At 39.5% G+C, this 14770-nt stretch overlaps 1 protein-coding gene across 1 annotated transcript in view; it reads right to left on the bottom strand.

The window, feature by feature from the left end:
- CELSR2 (cadherin EGF LAG seven-pass G-type receptor 2) overlaps window positions 1-14770 on the bottom strand; it is a gene marked incomplete at both ends in the record, with an annotated part of 103776 nt that overhangs the window by 41731 nt on the left and 47275 nt on the right. Inside the window, 2 exons of the mRNA XM_081322187.1 lie at window positions 9972-10060; window positions 10307-10422. Coding sequence (XP_081178313.1) covers window positions 9972-10060; window positions 10307-10422 — 205 coding nt within the window. The remainder of the gene's footprint in view (window positions 1-9971; window positions 10061-10306; window positions 10423-14770) is intronic.

Here is a 14770-nt window from a genome sequence, read left to right as displayed (position 1 = left end):
TCAGGAAATCACAGTATGAGCAGAACATGGCAAAACATGCTCAGGCAGGAAACCCTATACCATTTCAGACAAATGGCTGGCCAGTCTCTTCTTAAAAACTTCCAGTGTTGGAGTATTCACCACTTCTGGAGGCAGGTTGTTCCACTGGTTAGTTGTTCTAACTGTCAGGAAATTTCTCCTTAGTTCTAGGTTGCTTCTCTCCTTGACTAGTTTCCATCCATTGCTTCTTGTCCTGCTTTCAGGTGCTTTGGAGAATAGCTTGACTCCCTCTTCTTTGTGGTAGCCCCTGAGATATTGGAACACTGCTATCATGTCACCCCTCACCCTTCTCTTCATTAAACTACACATACCCAATTCCAGCAACCGTTCCCTATATGTTTTAGCCTCCAGTCCCCCAATCATCTTTGTTGCTCTTCTCTGTATTCTTTCTAGAGTCTCGACATCTTTTTTTACATCGTGGTGACCAAAACTGGATGCAATATTCCAGGTGTGGCCTTACCAAGGCATTGTAAAATATCAAACATGCAAAGAAACAAAAATAAGTCCAAAATATCTGTATTACATCCAGAAATGCCAACTTTGCAACCAATATTTCTCATCCATAACTATGGCACCCTAAGGATACCTGCATACATGCAAATGTTTCTCTGGGATCAGTAACGCAACAGGGATTGCTTTTTCCTTCCAGTAACATATACCTAAAACCAGTTTATTGCATTTGGCAATTGTACTAAAAAAAATCTCATTCATTTAATTTGAAATCAAGTGAAAAATTGATTTAAATTATTTTATTAAAACAAATTAATGGCAATTCTTTTATAAAAAGTTGCCTCAAACAAAATGAGTTTGACATGCCTGCTCTAGATAGTTGAATGCTCCAAAATAAATTCTATACCAGGCCTGTACATTATTAATTGATGTTATTAATTGCAGCCTACCAAGCACCCTTGGACAGAGCAGACTTTTTTTTAAAGTAATAAAATCACCACCACTGCCCTGAAAGTCATGTTGCCTAGTGCCTCCATGGCTTACCATGACCACAAGCTCCAACACTGTAGATGCTCCTCTAGTCACCAAATCATTGATTAGCCCACCAGCATTCCTTTGCAGACCACAAAGATTTTTAATTTATCAGTGTGGGCCTTTCCTTTCTACAAGATAATAATAATAATAATAATAATAATAATAATAATAATAATAATAATAATAATAATAATAATAATAATAATAATAATAATAATAATTAGTAGTAGTAGTAGTTGGAAGGGACCTTGGAGGTCATCTAGTCCAACCTCCTGCTCAGGCAGGAAGCCCTGGATACATGTCTGGGTGCAATAGAATATATTGCTAATAAAGACCATAAACAGCATGTTATTTACAAATACAAACCAAATTTCTAATAAAACTCACAGAATGGCACAAATATCTACTTAAAGTCAAACCTTTAATAATTATGTGTTCTAGAATGAGAAGAACCAGAGTTGAATCAAGTTATTAGCAGCTGCCTGCCACGGCAGAAATTATTTATACTTTTCAATTTCATATGCTGTTATGAAATTATTTTTATTTCTAATTTATTTTAGGTCCTTGTTATGCAATTGCCTTTTTTGTTCATGAAAATTGCAGAAAGGGGAGGAGGGGAACCAGATGATAACCTCCTTTAAGTAACCCCGTCGCCATATGTTTCCATTATTTTTCCATTTTTATTCTTACCAGAACCAAATTCGGAAACAAAGAACATATCCAACTGCTGTCTAATGTTAAGATAGGTTGTGCTAGGTTTCAGCTTAGAAACATATCCAGTTACACTAAGAGCCCTCAAAGCAATTCACACCATTGTTTTGCAAAATGCCTATTGAACTGTCAGACTATGTAGAACTTGAAAGTGTGCTTTTTGTCTTATTAAATAAAAATAAAATCTTGTTATTAAGCATTCTCCCCACTTACACTTTTCATTTTATACACTGCTGGAGGGACAGAATATCTCACAAAGAGACTCTTGACAAGGTGCCTGTTTAGGAAAATGTGAACAGATAAGCATCTACAAAATCAGGAAAAGAGTAATCATGACTTAACCAGAGATATCTGTTTTGGAAAACTGGGGAACAGATGAATGTGTCAGATTAAACATCTATTCATTTTTTTTCCCTTTCAGGAGAGAGTTACTAAAGCAGATAGAAAATTTCAAATTAACACTATTTGCAGCCATCATTTCTAGGCTTGGAGGTCACTCTTTGTTTCTGCTGTTGATCTTTTTTTTCTTCAGGTATAAAATGTTGATCCTGCTTATGAGGATAGATTTCAGATGGTAATTTAAATATCTCTTTAAAATATGGTACAAATTCTTCGGCTTCTTTTCATAAATGCATTAAAAAAAATACCCTCCACGAGGCATCCCTTTGCCTTTTAACTAATACAATGTGAGCTTTTCTTCAAGACTCTGTCTCTTTCCCCTTTGTGTTCATCCACTTGGCTGGTCCATCCCGCACATCCCTTGTCCCTTGCAGGGAAAACCCATGGGTCACCAGTGGCAGTGTTGTTGTGCGAAGGCCTGGACTACAGTAGCTGAAGACCGATTCAAAGGCCTGGCTCAGGAAACAGGCCAGTTCCAGACAAAGGGAGTGAAGACAGCTACACAGGGGGAGGGTGAGTGTGCCCACAGCAGCAGGTCACAGCACAGCACAGCACCAAGGGACTGGCAGGCAGCCCAAATCTTCCCTCTGCCTTTGAGTCACTCCTCCACTTTAAACATGCAAAAACAAAATGGGAGAACAGAGGGAGGAACTCTGCCTAAGGTTCAGAGCCCAGCCCCCATACTTCAGCCGCAGGCAGATTCAAGTAAACTCCTCAGAGTTGGAGCTAAGTCTAAATTTGCTTCAGATCAAGTACTATCTATGTGGTGGCTTTTGCAAACAGCAGGCACACGGCAAAATAGAGACTTCAGTCTGAAAAATCTACAGAAGCGGGATTAGAAGAAGACTGCAGCTGCCAATCCCCCTTTTGTGCAAGCAACAGAAGCTTTCAAGCTCCAGGTACACGTACCTGCTTTGGACTGCTGACACTCAGAGACAAGTTCCCCAATACAAAAGGCAACATATGCTTTCCCCTCTGTTTTGCCCAGAGGCAATTCTTGTTTGACACAGGTTATTAAACATGAGGCTCTTACTTCTCTGGGATAAGATTACAGCATTTTGGAGTTACTGTAGCCTTAAAGATTTGTGAGCCTGGAAAACCAAACGTCTCCATTCTGTCATTCAAACATTTTAATTGTATAGTGATGGGTCCTTAGCTAATCCACTGTGACCAATGACAAAGGAGCTCTCTCTTTTTTCTGCAAGCCATTATTCCCAATCTTGTCCACATCTGGAGGACATCAGACTGGTGAAAGTGCTTGATATTTGACCACAGAGGAAAAAAACTCATGGAAAGTAAAAGTAATCAGATGATTGCCTCATTCAGACTCCAGGAAACCCAATACAGAAGAAAACAGGAGTTATAGGTATGAACTTCAGTTTCATACAAACTTTTATTGGGTGGCAGAAATACCAGGTAAACCATGAAAACAAGCAATGACTGCACCATGGCCTTTGAGAGGGAAGAAGCAACTAAGCAACCCTTATTTGCTCCTATTGTTAAGGAACTAAGAATGCAGTTTAACACATGATAAATGCAAATGCGGGCATTTTAGAAAAACATAGTCACTGCCACAAATGAGTATCTAAACCAGGAATGGTCAACGATGGCACCTTTATGTTCTGTGGACTTCCTAGTCCAGAAATTCTGGGAGTTGAAGTCCATAGGTCGTAAAGGTGCCATAGTTGCCTAACCCTGATTTAAATACTGCAGGTAGAGGAGGAAACATTTCTCAATATAGGGTTCCTGATGGCTGTATAGGAAGCAAGCTCAAATTATCATTAAAAAACCCCTTTCCTGCTCATACTTATAGCAGCATCAAACTCACACATGCATGAGAGTAATCATCATTAGAATTGTAAGGGGAAATGGCACGTTGGGAGTTCCTTCTTAACCTACCAAAAAAATAGCCAACTGAAAATTGTTAGTGATGTTTATTTTCAGGAGAGTTCCAGTTTCAATGAATCCAAAATCTTCACATAATTATGTCCAAAGTACGATAATTTGAGTCTGGTCATCTATGCCTTTGAGTTAGAATTCTAGGTTTTGTTTAATTATTTTTTTAAATTATTATTGTTCATTTTCTTGGCTAGCCAGGGCATTCTCATGAGTCTTCTCCAATACCAAAGTTAAAAAGCATCACTGTTCTTTCTATCTTGCTTCTTCAAAGTCCAACTTTTGCTTCCATAGAACACCACAGGCCCTATGGCATAAGGAAAACATTGCCTGAACAATTCTAGTATTTGTAAGTATACAAACATTATAGCATTTGAAAATATTTTTCAAGGCCTTGATGGCTACTCTGCAAAGTGTTAGTCTGCAGCAGACATGTCAAACTTGCGATGTCACGTGACGTCGCACGATGTATCAGAACTTTCCCCCCATTGCCGGCAATGGGGTGGGCGCAGTTTCCTCGTGGCACATCTGGCCTGCAGGCCGGCAGTTTGAGACCCTTGGTCTGCAGCATATTTCTTGAGTATTGGTTCCTTTACTGTTGATAGCTGAACCCCAAAGGGAGAAACTAACCAATATCTTCATGGTCAAGTTGATTACTGAACCTGCTCTCATGAATTTGCTCTTTATTTTTAATCTTAGTCCCATTTTTTTTACCATGCAACTTCACTTTCCTTATGAGAACTTGTTGATTCTTTGCCTCTTCACTTACCAGAGTAGCATCATCTGCATAGCACAGGTTATTAATGTTTCTTACTCTACTTTTAAAACACACTGCTCATCTTCTTTCAATCTACCTCCCCCCAATATATATTCTCCACATAAATCGAATAAGGAGAGAATACATAGTGTTGTCTCACTCCTTTGCTAACGAGTCAGTGTGTTTTGCTACCTTCTGTCCATATCGTGGTTTTCTGATCTGTGTATAGATTTTACACGAATGCAACTATGTGTTCAAGGATTCCATTTTTTCTAAACATATTCCAGAGATAACTAAAACCAAAAACTATACTTGGATATGCTGTATCTTTCAGCTACAAGTCACAACAAAACAATAGGGACTGGCCTATGAACAGCAATGTTTTCTGCAGGTTTGCAAACAGGAGGACAGCACTTTAACTGAGCTACAGGGAAGAACCCTTAATCTCCTTTTATTGTCCTAGGAGGATCATACTGTACTCTTTTCCTGCCTTCCATAATGTAGTCTTAGTATGTCTTATGTCTCTGTCAGTTCATGGATATTCTGCATTTTAGGTTTAGAAGGGGTGATTTTGTTTACTACCAAAATTCCCAAATCCTTCAATTCTTTTCACTGGCTAGAGGAAAATAGGAGTGAATTTTTTTTCTACAGCTCTGCTATTTTTTGTTCCCATAAGTGTATATATGCGCCCAGAAACACACACAATCTGTCATTAAACTAAGATGTACCAATAAGCCTCAAGGCAATGCCTAGGAGGACTTGGAGCAAAAATATTGAGAGCTGTTCTTTGGATCCACTTACTGACACAGACAATGGAGAAACTGAGAGCCAAGAAAGAAAACCAAGGTTAGCCACAGGTATGCAATGAGCTATCCCACTCTTTCACCATAGGAATAGTTGGTAGAAATAGCAAATTTTGCCCTAATTGGAAAGCATTCTGCTCAATACAAAGAAAGGGGGGAAAAAGAGCCTCGCTTCCTGTGTGTCCTAGCTTCCAAAGCTAGGATAAAGAGACAAGGCACTTTCAACAATTAAGCAAGCTCTCACATGTTTGGACAGAGATTCACAGTGGTTTTTAATAAGCTGTATTTATTGCTCTGAAAGAAACAGCAGGACTACCTTATTACCACTTGACAGGCATGGCACTGAAACCCAGAGCTTGCTCACTTTATCAAGCACTATCAATACTGGAAGCTTAGCCACTCGTATTAATACTTAAAAGAACACTTTTGTCAAATCTCTCCCCAACTTCTCCTCTGCTTGCAACAGCGTGCAGAAAAACACACACACACACACACACACACACACACACACACACACAACAGTATCCAAAGGACCAACAGTAAAAACTAACACATCTTGGTTTCCAGCCAGGATAAGCCAAGGATAACATATTTTTAGTTTGTGGGAGGAGGTCAGGGATAGAGTATCCCTCTATCTCCCATGTAATTTGCATGAAAGCATTTTTTAAAAAAGTAATATTCTGATAATCCCTAGTGTCATAGCTCAGAGGATGCCTTTGATTCTTAGAATGTAAGGTAGGAGGGAGAGTCACAGAGTTATTTCTACAAAAGCTCCAGAGCTTATGCAGGTTTGACTAGTTAGGACGCTGAGCTTGTCGATCAGAAGGTCGGCAGTTTGGCGGGTCGAATCCCGAGTGCCGCATAGCAGAGTGAGCGCCTGTTACTCGTCCCAGCTTCTGCCAACCTAGCAGTTTGAAAGCACGTAAAAATGCAAGTAGAAAAATAGGGACCAATGCGGTGGGAAGGTAACAGCGTTCCTTGCACCTTTGGCGTCTAGTCATGCCGGCCACATGACCACGGAGACGTCCTTGGACAAGCGCTGGCTCTTCGGCTTTGAAACGGAGATGAGCACCGGCCCCTAGAGTCGGAAACGACTAGCACGCATGTGCGGGGGAACCTTTACCTTTACCTTTAATGAAATATTGCAATGCTTCAGCTCAAGTTATGGAACTCTAGGTCAACACAACATGCTAACTACAGCAATCTATGAAAGCACCTTTGATTCCAGTTTTGCTTTTTACCCTGTAAATTGTCAGGCACCTATCTTTCTAAAACAAGGGTGAAAATTCGGGAGTGGGGGGAGGAAGAAATTGCTCTATGGCACTAGCTGGAGGCAGTGGTAGCAAGCACCCTCCCATATTAGTTAGCAAGAGCTGTCTGCTGGCGCACAAGCACTGTGCCTGGGTGAAGTACCCACAGGCAATCCAACTCATCAGTGCTGACACCTGTACAGTATTCAGAAACATTCCCAGGAATGGGAGGAACAACTCCCATCCCAAATAAAGTGCTTTCAAATTAGAGCACGGAGCCAAGCCAGACTCCTTTAAAACTCTTAATTTGTCACAAAAATGTGGTTCTGTTTTACTGCTACCTTTCACTTCTGCATTTGATGGGGAAATGAAATAAGCACCGGTCAAACAAGAACAAACGCAGCTCACAACAACAGATGGCTAATTGTGTAGTCTAACATGATATTTATCTAGCACAATGTCAATGCTAAATAAGTGTCAAACAATTGTAGTGATTATCTGATCTTTTTTTTTCTGTGTAGCAGACGTTCTTGCCTAACAGGTACTGTATTGATGCAATAGCACAAACATTAAGCAAATGAGAGGAATGCCTGTTAACTAGGCTGGATCTTGGCATCAGAATTTTTATTCAAGCTCTGAAAGACTGGGGCCTTTTACAGTATCATTGTGAAACCATTTAGGAGTCGCAGTTCAACACAACATGTATAGCTGAATTCATTTCTCTGTCCAAACACTACAAAAGCATAATTATTAAAGCTGAACGTTTATTAAGTAAGTCAGTGTCATGAAAATCATTCAATAGGGCGCTCTGGATCTGCTTTTTCATGATGCAACTGCTTAACACTATTTTTTTTTAAATGGATTTTGCCTGTCTGACGTGATCATCTAGGACGGGGATGTTTTAAATCCCAACTCCTTGAGAGATGCAAGAGACATGGACCTAGAGAACAACCTTACATGTCCCAACACAGTGGAACAACTTGCCCTTAGAGGTATCCCTGCCCTCTAGCTCCCAGCCTAGACCAGGGGTTCCCAACCGGGGGTGCGAGACGATATTCCAGGGGGTGCAAAAACTTGGGTTTAGAAATTTCAAAATTATAGTGTATATGCATAATTCATTGCCATTATTTCGAACCTTTGTAAGGGGTGCGAGAATATATAAGAAGCGTTCTAGGGGTGTGGGGTATAGAAAAGGTTGGGAACCGCTGGCCTAGACAATGAAGGCCATTCTCTTAAGGGACTTTTAATTCTGAATTTTAATGATGAAACAGGCTGTCAGGTTTAGTACCACCTTATTTTGATTTGGTTTTATTGTGAAAGGTTTGTGGATGTTATGATATTTTATGGAATTTGATACTGCATAACTCCTCAGAATTTTGGGATTATATAAATAATTGCAACAAGCAAGTACACAAGGCTGCTTCAAAGCTATTCCTGAAGTTCTTTCAGCAATTGCCAGAATAACCAGTGAGATGCTGCTTCCCTCCACTAGCAAACTCAGGAGAAATGTATTCTGGGCATGTAAATGCACATTTATAATGCTCTGGGAGAGCCTTGAAGCAACCATGCTGAGCCTTTGAGTAGCCATGGCTCCTTTGTGGCTTCAATATGTAGTTCTACTTCAAATAATTTGCTCAGGGCTTCTCTAAACTGATTTTTCTAGATGCTTTCTCACATCAAGTGGGCTGGTCTATGATCAAGGTTTTTGTATCCTTCAACTGATCATCACATTCAAGCAGCGAGTCCTGAGTGAATTGGATCAACATGATGACTTTTGGAAAAGTGAATGAAAAATGCACTGACCCTAGAGAAGCAATGGTAATTCCCTAGGACAACAAGGAGACAGCACACAGGAATCTGGCTCAGAAACAATAACTGTGAGAGGGATCTTGGAGTCCTAGTGGACGATGACTTAAATCTGAGCCAGCAGTGTGCGGCGGCAGCCAAAAAAGCTAAGACAATCCTTGGTTGTATAAACAGAGGCATAGACTCAAAATCACGTGAAGTATTAGTACCGCTTTATAAAACCTTAGTAAGACTACTCCTGGAATACTACATCCAGTTTTGGTTACCAGATTACAAAAAAAGATGTCGAGGCTTTGGAAAAAGTGCAAAAAAGAGCAACTAAGATGATTAAAGGCCTGGAGACAGAAACATATGAAGAACGATTGCAGGAATTGGGTATGGCTAGAGAAAAGAAGGACTGGGGTGACATGATAGCAGTATTCCAGTATTTGAGGGGCCGCCACAAAGAAGAGGGTGTCAACCTATTTTCCAAAGCACTAGAAGGCAAGACAAAAAAAACAATGGATGGAAACTTATCAAGGAGAGAAGCAACCTGGAATTAAGGAGAAATTTCCTAGTAGTGAGAACAATTAACCAGTGGAACAGCTTGCCTCCAGAAGTTGTGGATGCTTAAAAGACTGGACAGCCACCTGTCTGAAATGGTATAGGGTCTCCTACTTGAGCAGAAGATTGGACTAGAAGACCTCCAAGGTCCCTTCCAGCTCTATTCTGATTGATTCTGATTGACCTATAGAGCACAGGAGGACTTCCCTATTGCTCCTTCCCCTCCCCCAGATTAGTATCACTCCCTCCATTCTGCTCCTGCCCACCAGCCATCAATGCCATTGTATTCCCTTGGGCAGCCTTTTCAGGCCCTTGCTTATTAACTGAAGCAGGCTGTGACAATTGCACCAGCTGTTCACCTTTTCTTGCCCTCTGTCAGCATCCTCCTATTTAGCGATTGGCTTCTTGGACTCAGTCATGCTGGGACCACCACAGCTCTCTCTCTCCACTCCCCCCCACCACCACCACGCTTCTGTGTTTAGAGCACTATGAATACTAATAGCTGGGATACCCAACAGCTTACAGGAACCAAACATTCTGAGGCAGCCATCATGACAATGACTCCACAATCAAAAGCTTCTTTTAGTTCTTGAATGTTTCATGGAAACCACCTTCCTCTTCCCCTGGCAGCAAGATCTCCAACTACAGATAATGACATGTTACCCAGGGGATACCAGTGGGAAAATTGGCATAAAATGAGCAGAATGCTTCAGAGATCCCAAGACGATTGCTGTGCTATTTCAACACTAGGCCGGGTGCAGTTCAGCACAAAAAAAATCTTACCTTGTTATAATAGTGCAGGTGGACAGTGTGCCACTGTCCATCGCTCACACCTCCTGGGATGAATGGGGCAACTGTGCTTGTGGTTTCTCCTGAAGGAAAGATGAAACACCGCTCAGTTTTTAAAAATAAAACCTGAGGAGAAAAAGAATAATTTCCCCATCGTTTTACAAAGATTCTGAGAAGCAGTGAGGGCACCAGAGTTATAGCATGCTGAGCGAAGGAGGTAAAGAATATTGCTAAAGATTTAGGAAAAAATAAGGTACGGAAAGTAAAACCTAAGGTGGAGTGTTTATAAACCAAAATAAATTGACAGATATACTGGAGAGCAATCATACCTGCTGAGAAAGTAAGCTGAACTTGTTCTTGAACGATTTCCAATGCAACAAAATCATGCCGTTCATTGAAACGCCCATTGTAGAGGAGAAGACCATCCCGTTCCTTAGTGGCAAACCTGCCCCAAAAGAAGAGAAAGTTGAGCCTCGTTCCAAGCACCCCAATGCCCATTGCAAGATGTTCATAAGAACTAAGGTGACTTGTATGGATGTGAATTTTTGTCTGGGCCAAAATTTTGCAGCTTCTAATGCCTTATGAAATCAAAAGATGAAATGAAAAGAATTTAGAAAACCCCCAGAATGGATTCCCACACAAACCGATAGAAATTGTATCCTGAACTGTTATTGCTGGATCCCATATACTTACAAACAGTTTTCCTCTGAAAACATGCACAAAAAGAGAGAGTTCATATACAACATTCATAAATACACACAATTTACCATGTAGAAATTTTGGGGACATCCTGCCTCTGAACAGAGGAACTGTTGGTTGCTAAGGGCCATGGTTTACCTAAGGAAGCTAGCTAGATTTAACAAAGGCATTCCTTTGTGATTAGACACGTAGGTCCCTCATACAAAGGAGTGCCCAAAAGGCTGGCTCAGCTGTGACTCATCCTGGAACTCCCCCCCTCCCCCCACACACACTCTCCACCTCAACCCTCCATTCGTTCACATTGGTTGCACTGTGTGGCTGTATATAAATAACGCATAAGAGTGAAGAAAGGGACAACGATAAACACGAAATAACAATTTCTCCAATGTCAGTGGGAAGCTCTTCAAGGTCTGGAAGCCATCAGCGATCAGCCATTTGAAAAGGTTAATGCTCTGCTGGGAATATTATGAGAATTTGATTACTACTCCCAAAATCAAGACTATAGAGTCACATGTTGTTACATAACAACAAGAAGTATCAAGTTTCAGTCATAGTCTTTAAGGGAAATTCTGAGATAGCCCAGGATATTTATAGTCGTGAGGAAGAGGCCAGAAAGCACGGCATCCAGGCCAAGTTCAAGAAACGGGACAAGAAGAGTAAGATTTCTGTTAAGTCAAGCAAGAAACTGGGGTAACAGAAATAGGGATTGGTGGACAAATTGATCCAATAATATCCAGAGAATGCTATAGTTGTGTTGGAAGAAAATTACATGCTCAAAACTTGGGGAAAAGTGCTCTGTATAAATTAAAAGGTTTTGCTAGCTACTGATTAAAGCTCTGGCCAAAAAAAAAATATCTAGAAACTGGGTTTTGCTTCATGTATCACAACTTAACTTGTAGCCTCACACCTTCTTCTATTCCTTATTTCATTAGATGGCTAGGAGGAGAAAATACATTGATGGGTTACTTCAGGAAATACAATGGGATGTTCAGTTGATTTACAGTACGCTACTGCTTCTGGGTGATCTATAGTGAAACTTCCACTTTGTTAATGTAGCAGTCAGTTTTTTTTGACAACATCAGAAAACACAAAATTCCAAAATATATATTTAGACAAAAGATTCAGGTACTCATTAACTCCCATGTAATTATGAAATCAACCTCTACCAATCTATTTCAACTTCGAGCTTGCTAGAATGCCATTTTTAGGTGCCTCTTTACTGTGATACTGGTGGTGGAAGATTATTATTATTATTATTATTATTATTATTATTATTATTATTATTATTATTATTATTATTATTATTATTATATTATTATTATTATTATTATTGTTGTTGTTGTTGTTGTTGTTGTTATTATTATTAATTATTTGCAAACGATCATGTTCGCTTTAATGTAACTGATGGGTCTCCAGAGCAAATTCAGCTGATCATCAGGCACTCAAAGGTTGCTTACTATGATTTAGTCTAAAGAAATGGAAATGGAAAACCACTATAGTTAGGATGATCTTTTCTTTAATTAACTGCACACTGACATATTAATTGTCTATAGTCAGAATACTGGGTGTCTTTTTGTTGTTGTTGTTGTTGCTTTCTACAATCTTCTGGTAGAACAAAGAGCACCCATTTACTAGTTTCAATCCTTATAGCTTCCTGGCACCAGATCAAAAATGTAATCTGGTAGAAAAAGGAATTAAAAGATCCCAACAAATAAGCTTAGAGGTGTCAAATTATTCCGTCTTCTCTCTTCTGATAAATATGAGAATTATATCATTCATTATTTCATGTAGGCTTTCATCAGAGTATGTTGCTTACTGCTACTCATTCCTAAAATGTACCATTTCTAATTGCAAATGGGAAAACAACACATGAATGCTTCTCAATATAACAACCGGAATTACCTATGTATAAGTTGGAGAGCTATATAAATTTGTTTAATAAAAAAATAAATATAAAACTTATAAAAATAAAAAGTATTCTCTTAATTTGTTATGATGGAAGCTAGTCTTCTCCTGATGTGCTATTATTCTCATTCTCACCTTCTGTATTTATTGGCTACTGTATATAGGCTGATTTATCCAAAAAAGACTAAAATACAAGTCAGTTAATATGTTTTGCATTTTTAGCTGTTAGTGATACCATTTCATACTTGTAGAAATACACTATTTCTGAGCATAGAAGCCTTTAAAGGTTCCCAATGATTTTAAAAACATAGTTGTTAAGTAATAATGAATTTTTAAAATGAGCAGCAGCTCAGAAAAGTCAGAAAACACAAACTATACAAATTACGTGTTTGCATTAATTTCTACCACTTTGAATTCCACTGTACCTACTTTACACACTTCATGATCGGTATTCATACCTTGAGAAAGATGCACAATGTTCTCAGTATAAAACTACACATCCACACCTTCATTTAAGATATTAGCTATTTGCTACTGGCTCTGAATTTTTCATTTGCCCTGCACAACCTTGTGAAGTAGGAAAGGTGCGCCTACTAATGAAATTTAGAACCCCACTCCTAAATTGCCATTCAGAAAATCGAAGGTGGTCAATTAATATCTTGACTGGCATAGGGTACCGAGAGTTGCTGCTGGTTAGCTAAGGCAACCTGTAAATATTTTAAAAAACATATTATAATTGGACACAGCCAACAGCCAACTACCAATTCTGCATGGCTGCAAGTTTTTCTTTTATTACCGGTAATTGCTACTTCAAATACACACTTGTCTATTCTTTAACAACAACATGTTTATTCCCCAACATTCATACTTAGAGTCAAAGGAGCAGAAGCACCTTCTCACTGGAATACGTGAAATTACACCTGCTCAGCATATTATATTTTATTAAGGTTGCTAAAGGGTATTTAGTTCTGATCTAACAAATGAAGGATAGAGACATTTTTAAAGATTTATAAGGTTGGTAAAGGGGAAAAAATGTGTACTTCATAACTGGTCAACTAATAGTAAAACTTTTTAAAAATCTAATTCCCTAGGTGAATTACTATACAGGTAGTCCTCAACCTATGACCACAACTGAGCCCAAAATTTCTGTTGTTAAGGCAGACATTTGTTAAGTGAGTTTTATCCCATTTACAAACTTTCCTGCCACGGTTGTTAGGTGAATGAATGCAGTTGTTAAGTTAGTGACTCAGTTGTTAAGTGAATCTGACTTTGCTTGTCAGAAGGTTGCAAAAGGCGATCACATGACCCCGGGACACTGCAACCGTCATAAATATGAGTCAGTTGCCAAGCATTCTTAATTTTGATCACGTGACCATGGGGATGCATCAATGGTCATAAGTGTGAAAAACTGTGAAAAGTCACTTTTCCAGTGCCTTTCTAACTTTGAACCATCACTAAACGAACTGTTGTAAATCGAGGACGATCTATATGCAAGAATAGAAAGTTTCTCAAATCAGGCATCAAGTATTCTTGTTTTTCCCTCTTACCACAATCTATTTTGCAACGGTATCTGAAATAAACGCAGAGCCCCATGCAAGAGGCTCTTCTAGATTAGCAAGTGGCTGAATTATTGGAGCAACCCCGTCTGCAGCAGGTGGGAAATGATAATCCACAGAAACAGTGAATGATGAGCCTGTCAGGGCTGAAAAATACAGTTTCCATCTGAGCAAAGCAGATCTTCCTTTCCCTTGTGACCACACACAGAATTGCTCTCCTGGGTAGATTCATTTTAGATTGTCAGCACTTGGCAGTTTCCCCCCATTACCCACCCACACCCACCCACCCACCCACACTCCACACACAGTCCCAGAGGAAAAAGTGTGTGACAAATATACAGAGCAGAACTGGAGATCACTGACCCTTTGCTGGGGACAAAAAGGCTTTGGCTGGCTGGCTTCTTTGTGCTAGGCTAACAAAAAGGATGGAATTGGAATAATTATGGGTGGTAAGGCCAGGAAATGGGGAAGGCTCCATAATCTCATCAGAGGAACTCAAGCAAATAACATCCTTACAACAAATAGAGTACTTATATGCCCATTTACACTGAAAGGACAAAATGAGAAGTGAAATACGTAAATCCCAAAAATTTTGCTAGGCTTTACTCTAGTAAAAGTTCCTTTCTCATTTGT

Source organism: Vipera berus (genome assembly GCF_964194415.1).
Source record: "Vipera berus genome assembly, chromosome: 3".
Classification (NCBI taxonomy): domain Eukaryota; kingdom Metazoa; phylum Chordata; class Lepidosauria; order Squamata; family Viperidae; genus Vipera; species Vipera berus.
Note: the sequence above shows the minus strand (reverse complement) of the source record. Positions and strands in the feature narration are given on the sequence as shown.